This window comes from Columba livia, chromosome W, assembly GCF_036013475.1.
Source record: "Columba livia isolate bColLiv1 breed racing homer chromosome W, bColLiv1.pat.W.v2, whole genome shotgun sequence".
NCBI lineage: Eukaryota > Metazoa > Chordata > Aves > Columbiformes > Columbidae > Columba > Columba livia.
This window is the reverse complement of record NC_088641.1, coordinates 6,094,625-6,102,097: the sequence shown is the minus strand read 5'-3', so window position 1 is coordinate 6,102,097 and position 7,473 is coordinate 6,094,625. Positions and strand designations below refer to the sequence as shown.

Genomic DNA, 7,473 nt, shown 5'->3' with positions numbered 1-7,473 from the left:
CCTGTGGTTATGTGTCTTGAATGCTAACAGCATCATTACAAGATTTGTGATTAACACTTAGTAATGTATATAGTAATTGGGCACTAATACACAAGTAATCACTCTTGCTTAAAGGCAAGTTTACCCTCTTTAAAAATAGGAACAGGCTATTGTACTGAATGCATATCCAACAGCATTACTCATTGTAAGAAGTGATCATCAACACTGAAATAAATAACTTACGCTTTTTCTATGGATAAACAACATTTAATCCAATTCCTTGTATTCCTTAAACATGTGTTCATTAGAGCATAAGCAAAACAGCGCTGGGTGCGTGGGGGATTCACTCCGCCCAACACGCACACCTTTAAACAATAAGAAGTGTGCTTAAATACAGTAAGATATTACATATTCATAATGACCCCAGGAACGCCTATACATATTCATAACCTTTCCCTGCTTCTGATTAAAATGAGTCTCAGATAACCATTTCCATAGACGCTCCCCTGTTGCGCCTGCGCAGTGCCACTTGGTGAATTTGAGGAGGGGTCTTTGGGGGTCTTTGGATGAAGGCTCCTTCAGCTTCATCACAGTGGACTTTTTACCTTTGGCTCATTATGTTGAATTGACTGGGACCCAAGCTGCCAAGTTGAATGAAACCAGACTGGCGCCCCCTTTTGCTGTAAATCTTTGTTATCTTGTCTCCTCAAGTTTACAGCTAGGTGCAGTAAAACTTCTTATCTTGGCATTCGATGGGGTTCTGTTCTTCTTAACATAAAGCTCTAAACTAAGCATTTATTGTGTGACTAAGCCTTAAAGTGTTAGTTCGTTAGTAGGCACCCATTATAAGTTTAGTTAACCCTTAAAATGTTAGTTCGCTCTATCAATATAACTTCCTAAACAAGTTTCATAACTTTTTACATAGAACTTAACCACCTTTCCCTTTTCCAAGTTCAGAGTCCGTGCCTCATTTGGTTATACCTGTAAACATTAAACATCTTAGCATGAATCACAACTGCATTTTTCACAAACACCATGCATTTGCTGAAGCTCCTGTTTTAGTGCTAAAAAAAACCCCACAAACCACCAACCCCAATGAACACCTATTTAAATATAATATTCAGAGTTAGTAAAACCCTTACCTTTGTCAATGTGAACTTCTAGAATCTTCTTCTCTCTAACAATGTCCGCCTGAATCTTCTCTCTAACATGTCCGCCTGGACATGTTCCTGTGCGACCTCACCTAGGCGTTCCTGCTCCAGCAGGGGGATTGGACTAGATGATCTATTGAGGTCCCTTCCAATCCCAAACATACTGTGATACTGTAATACTGTGATACTGTGATACTGTAATTTTTCTGTCAGTGCAGTTCTTGCACCAGTCCTTGGGGCTGATACGCTCCCCATGCCCCTGACACTCCATACATATAGAATGCATCCATTGCACCATTCCTGGACCAATCTGGTGAATTCTGATTTGCATGCCTGTGCCTCTGCAATTAGGACAGCATTCTATTGCACCCTTCCTACCACCACAACCTGATGACAGAGCAAGAATCAAACAGTTATATTTCCAGAAGAAAATAGAAGGTCAAAATACATTTGGAACTTCAGAAATAACTAATGTCTAGTTTTAGTGTTGAAGTTACCTTCACATTTGTCACAGATTACATTATTTTGCAAAGCCAGCTTTCTTGTTGCACCATTATACAGATCTTCTAAGCTTATTGACAACTGATGAACAACATTTTTGTCTATAAGGGAAGAGGAGGGAGGGGGGAGAGTATATTTATTCAAATTTGATAGGTTGAACTCAAAATTATGTTTTACGTGTTACTATGTTCAAGTTGCATTAGAATAAGTCTTTAAAAGCTTTAACACTTCCTATTTATTTACTTCTGCTGTTATCAATAGCTTTTTCCTATTTAATCTTACAATTATATAAAAATTAACACTGCTTTCTTAGTAATGTTTTTCAGAAGGAGCCAGAAGACTCCTCTGTGAAAGTATAAGCAATAATAAGAAGAACAAAATACACTGAGATACAGGTTTAAGATTTTAACTTTGTCTAAAGGGTGAAAATAGACAGGTATGTTTGGATAACTACAGGGAAGTAGGAGATAGTTCCTATAGCCGATGAAATACTACCACCACCCCTACCCCCCATGAGTTTCCCAAAACAGTCAAACAACTGGATTTTTACAATCAAGTTTTTGCCAAGTAAAATTCTAATCAAATCCATTTTAAGGGTAACAAGCTCTTGCTTACTAAAAATGTTCTGCTACATGAAGTTGTATAATATTTTGATAGAAAACTTTTTTTTCATTTACCAGCACTGCATATGAACTAAGAAGTGATATAGCCAGCACTACTCTTAAACACAGTTTTTAAATTAATATTGACATCTTGGCTGATACTATTGGTTTGAACTTCAATTTGGATTGGCATTTTAGCTTTACTGCAGCTTTAACCCAATTCTGCTGGACAGTACAGAAGAACAAGGTGATCTCATTAAAAACAAAACCAAAAACAACCACAAACCTGCTTTGTTCACTTTATTTATATGTTGTTACTTCTAACTAAGGTCTTTCAGCTAGAAGTGATCTAAAAACTCAGATTTTGACAGTACACTTGCAGTACCTTACTTACCAAGTAAGATACTTTACCATCCCATTCTTGTTCTATTTTATTAAAAGCTAGGCTTATCCTTAGATAAAGGCTTCCTAAATGCAGAGTCTAGCTAGGTATTAAATTAACATAAGACAACTCACAGATCTAAATAACCAGTGTATGAAATGAGTACCATTCGTTACACAGGCATCCCTTTCCCTACTCATGTTAGGCGTTAAAGGCTAACAACAGTTTTATATGGTTTCTGGAATACAGCTGTAAGATCATTTTAATAGCCTCAATGCAGTCTTGCAAGCCACACTGCATTCACCTGAGGCAAACTTCAGCACTCTTTGATGTACAACGGCCATACTGTTAAGTCTAGGGCAGCATCAGAAGTAGGAACGTTACCTCGCCTCTCCTTTTGCATCGTCCCACCACCTCCAAAGAACAAGTCAAATACATCCATGGGTGATCCAAAACTACTACTGGAGCCACCCTCTTTGACAGCCTGCTCACCACCTTTATCATACACATCTCTCTTCTTCTGGTCAGACAGTATCTCATAGGCTTGGGAAATCTGAACTGTGAAAAATGCACATTAAGCCTCAGACCCCAATCCTTAAGCAGCAGCTCCCCCAGGAGTCCATTCCCCCCACTCTCCCTCTCCCTCTCTCCCCCCCGGCAGGTCCAGCCAGAGCTCCTCTCTCCACCAGTGGCTCTCATTCCTACCAACCTCCCCCACAGGCTCCTTCAATTTACTATTAGACCCCCTCCCCACTCCAACCAGGCCCAAGCAAGAGAACAGTTCCCTCTCCACAGACAATAGGGTCCCCCCAAAACAAACCTCTCCCCTCCAAAAGAAGCAACGACATCTGGAAGGGTCTTTATAATCTCTCCATCCAACCCCCTAGCTCCAGTCAGCCCCTAGGCAAAAATCACGGGTGACTCCCCCCCAACCCCTCAGCAACTTCAGTCCAGCTCCCACTCCCTCAACACTAGCCTTCTCACCCTCATTGGGGTTCTTGTCAGGGTGATATTTTAAGGCCAGCTTGCGGTACGCCTTCTTCAGCTCCTCAGCAGAGGCACTGGGCTTCACCTCCAGCACATCATAATACAGTGTCTCCTTCACCATGGCGACAGACCTACAAGAACACTAAGCAATTAATGCAAACATACGGACACACCAACCCCCTCATCAAAGAAAAAACTCAAACGGCACTACACAAAATCTAGAACTTACAAGTCACAACCTTTCTGGAAAATTCCAAACTAACATCCACATCCAGGGAATTTTCAACCGACGAAAACCCACTCCTGGAACCCCCACCCTCTTAATTGTTCGGGGGGGGGGAATCAAAGAGAGGAGACCCAGTAACCGGCTACGAGTCAGTCATGCTGCGATTACCTCATTAGCCTACAGTTCCCGGCAAACATTGCGATCCACTCAAAACTGCAACTCCCAAAACACACTGGCCCTCAGTCACCCCCTGGGTATGCAAAACTATGAATGGCCCCTAGGCTATTAGCGGACTATAGTTCCCAGCATGCATGGGGAACAGCTTCGTCGCAATGCTGGCTCTATTCAAGTCTTTAGTGATTTATTTCCAGGGCATGGTAGCGGTTCAGTTCCGATTCCCTCTATTAAACGTCCTTTTTTGTTGGTTTGAAAATTCAGTGAATGGATATTGACACTGGGCTTTAAGCCCAGTTTTATATAAAACAAATCAGTTTTAGATTGGTGAGCATTAAAACTTTCATCTTTAATGTTTGTCCAGTTGTCATCCCACAACTTAGCTAACTCACCAGCTTGTGCCTGTTTGGACAAAAGGGGATTTTTTTTTTCTATCAGTTGATGACAGTATGACTAAAAACTTTATGCTTTATGACTAAACACTTTGGTATTTGTGCAAGACTAGGAAATAGTAAACAGCTTATATGGGTGTCGTGGTTTAACCTGAGCTAGCAATACAACCACGACAGCTGCTTGCTCACCCCCTCCCCCACCAGGGGAGAGAATCAAAAGGGAAGGGAGAAAACTTGGATTGAGATAAACACAGTTTAATAAAATAACAAAATACTAATACACTACTAGTGAATACATATATACAATAGAAATAAAAGATGCTCAAAGCAATTCCTCACGAACTCCATCCACAACTGAGCAGCCAGTCTCAGCAAGCCACACCTGGCCCTAAAGCAAATCTCAGAGAGAGAAAAAGAGAGGAAAAAAGGCAGAAAGGCTCAGAGGCCTCTGCAAAATGGCAAAAGCCAGACTAAATGTCCTGCAACAAAGACTCCCCCGTCTCTGACAAAAAGAGCGAAGAGAAGAAAAATAACGCGCACAAGAGAAAGCGCCCGAGAAGCCAGAAAGTAAAAGCAGAAAAGACAAACTCCTTAAATATGGAGCATGACAACAATGGGATGGAATATTCTTATTGATCAGTCTGGATGTCAGTCAAGGTCTGCCCCATCTTGTAATAGACTTAACGATATATTTGTTAATCAAACCGGTCTAAATGGATATGTTATCAGTGGCTGTGAAACCCGAGCACGTAACATGATATTAGTACATGCTGCCATTAAACAATGCAACCTGTATGCAGTCTTTGTAAAAAACTTGTTCCACAGATATGTGTAAAAGCCTAATTTAGCGTACCCTGCAGAACATTCAGTAAGAGACTGACAGAGATAAGGGCCCAGTTGCATCTTTGTGTGAACGATATAACGGGGGTCTTCAGCACAAAGCGGGAGGAAAACTAGCTCAAGCCGTTGGAGCCTTGGCCAAACCCAGCGTGCTAGGCCAAAGATGAGAAGTGCATGACAAGATAGACTGCAGCCTTCATCCAAAAGACCCCCGCCCGTGACCACCCGGAGACACTGCGCAGGCGCAACAGGAAAGAGCCAAAGGTGATGACTATAGATATAATTCCTTGGAACTCATTTTAATAAGGACGGCCTTTTCGAGGAAAAAGTTATGAATATGTATAGGCGTTCCTGGAATAACCATGAATATGTAATCCTTTACCACATTTAACCAAGCTTGCTGCTACTGGAATGGCGCGCCGTGGTGGAGTGCAGACTCCCTGGCCACCCAGCGCTGTTTTGCCTGCTTGCCGCTTGCTGCAATAAATTCTAAGCAATTTGTTCCGACGAGTGCATGCTATTTATCGTGATCGTCTATAACAATCTCTGCCCCCCCTTCTTCACACCTGTGGGCAGAGCACTCAGAAAATGTCATTGGCTCTCAGACCAGAGCAATTAAAAACATTATTTCTGTGCTGGGGTGTTATCTGTTTGTTCTCAAACTAAGTCCAAACAATGAACGTGCTAGCAATGAAAAAGAAAGGTTTCTAACTGCATGAAGAAAATTAACCCATTTTGAGTAAAACCAGCACAGTGGGCTATAAGACAGATAGGAGTAAATCTTGATATTCCCATTCAACTGAAAACAATTATTGTCTCAATGACGAGAAGGAAGTTATATTAGCCTGTTTTAATTGTCCACATGGAAGTGCACAACCATAAGTGACCCATGTAGTTGGTAAAACAATATAAACTTGCAAAATTCTTTCAATTCAAAAAATAAATCTGTTCTTCAATTATCTCTGCTTTTTCCAAAATGATCACAGAAATATATTTTTAAAATGAAATAAATAACAGTCCTCTACAACTATATCTACTTTAAAGGTATGTGGAAGGAGAATGTCTGCTCCTTTAAGGGTATCTGGTCAAAAAAGTCAAAAACAAGAACATACAGAGACAAACCTGAACAACAAATGACAAGTGGTGATGAGAACAAATCTGGTCAGTCACAATGAGCTATCAAGAAAGGCAGGCAAATCAGGACTTTGCAACCTGAAGGTCCAGGATGTTGGAGGGGTGCAGTGGGACTATGCCAACTGATAAGGGAATGTTCAGGGGAAGGGAACTGGGGAGGAACAAAGTGGGGACAGGCAGAAAGGAGTATAAAAGGGGCCAGAAAGGAGTATAAAAGGGGCCAGTTGCCTGTAAATTGGGGTTGGTCAGTACACTTTTCTGGCTGAGCCCTGTGTCTGATCACCACAGTCTGTTCTATCTTTTTATTAAGTCTTTTTGTAACTATCTCCCTGCATAATCTCACTCTCTAGCCTGTGTGCATGTGTGCTGCAAGGTGCCAGCTACTGGTGAGACCTCTGTGTGTAGATTTGATGCCAGCAGCTAGAATCCAACTGGGGGTGTAGTTGCTCTAGGCCTGTGGTGTCAGCTACTGGAGCAAGTGGGGTTCTCAGTGTCAGCTACTGGAGCAGGTGGGGGTCTTGGCAGCCAGCCACTGGGGTGGGAACAGTGTGTGTCCCAAAAAGCAGATACTGGGGGAAACCAGCATGAGTAAGGGTCTCAGCACCAGTAGCTAGTGGGGATATGGATCACAGCCTATGTGCCTGGTGCCATCTGCTGGGGGGTCCAAGGTCTGTATCTTCCCCAAACGGTGTGCATTGGGAGTGTGCACGTTATTTACTAGCAAACTTCAAACTGGACTAGCTGGTAAAGAGTCAGGTGGGCAGAGGGTCTGTGCTGGTATGTGGGGGAACTTGCAAGTGTGAGGTGCCTGTGGGATGGGTGTGTGAGTGCTGTGTATTTGCTAGTGAGCATCAAGCTGCACCAGCCAGCAAATAGGGGACCTGTGGTATTGGATGGACAGAGGGGCCATGCCAATACTCAGGTATTTCACACGTGTGTGTGAACCTATGAAACAAAGACTTAAACTTAGCAGCAGAGTCAGTTATACTGTTAAGTGGCATTCTTTATTTTATTAGTGCTGGGGAACACTGGGGATCATCCTCCATAAGTGCTCCAAAGACTGGATGCTCTTGCGTTGTTTATATTCACATAATTATTACATATG

The 7,473-nt window shown here is 42.2% G+C and overlaps 1 protein-coding gene across 3 annotated transcripts in view; it reads right to left on the bottom strand.

Moving 5' to 3' along the window:
* The window catches only part of LOC135577069 (dnaJ homolog subfamily A member 1-like), a 32,709-nt gene extending 28,345 nt beyond the window's left edge, over positions 1-4,364 (bottom strand). The window contains exons 1-3 of one of the 3 annotated variants that reach the window (XM_065044730.1): positions 3,832-4,364; positions 3,600-3,733; positions 225-3,173 (exon numbers count right to left, since the gene is read on the bottom strand). In XM_065044730.1, coding sequence (XP_064900802.1) covers positions 2,932-3,173; positions 3,600-3,723 — 366 coding nt within the window. In that variant the 5' untranslated portion in view covers positions 3,724-3,733; positions 3,832-4,364 and the 3' untranslated portion in view covers positions 225-2,931. Of the gene's footprint in view, positions 1-224; positions 3,174-3,599; positions 3,734-3,831 lie in introns of those variants that run through there. The other 2 variants (XM_065044729.1, XR_010468664.1) reach the window with 2 other exon arrangements.
* Between the last annotated feature and the right edge of the window lie 3,109 nt (positions 4,365-7,473).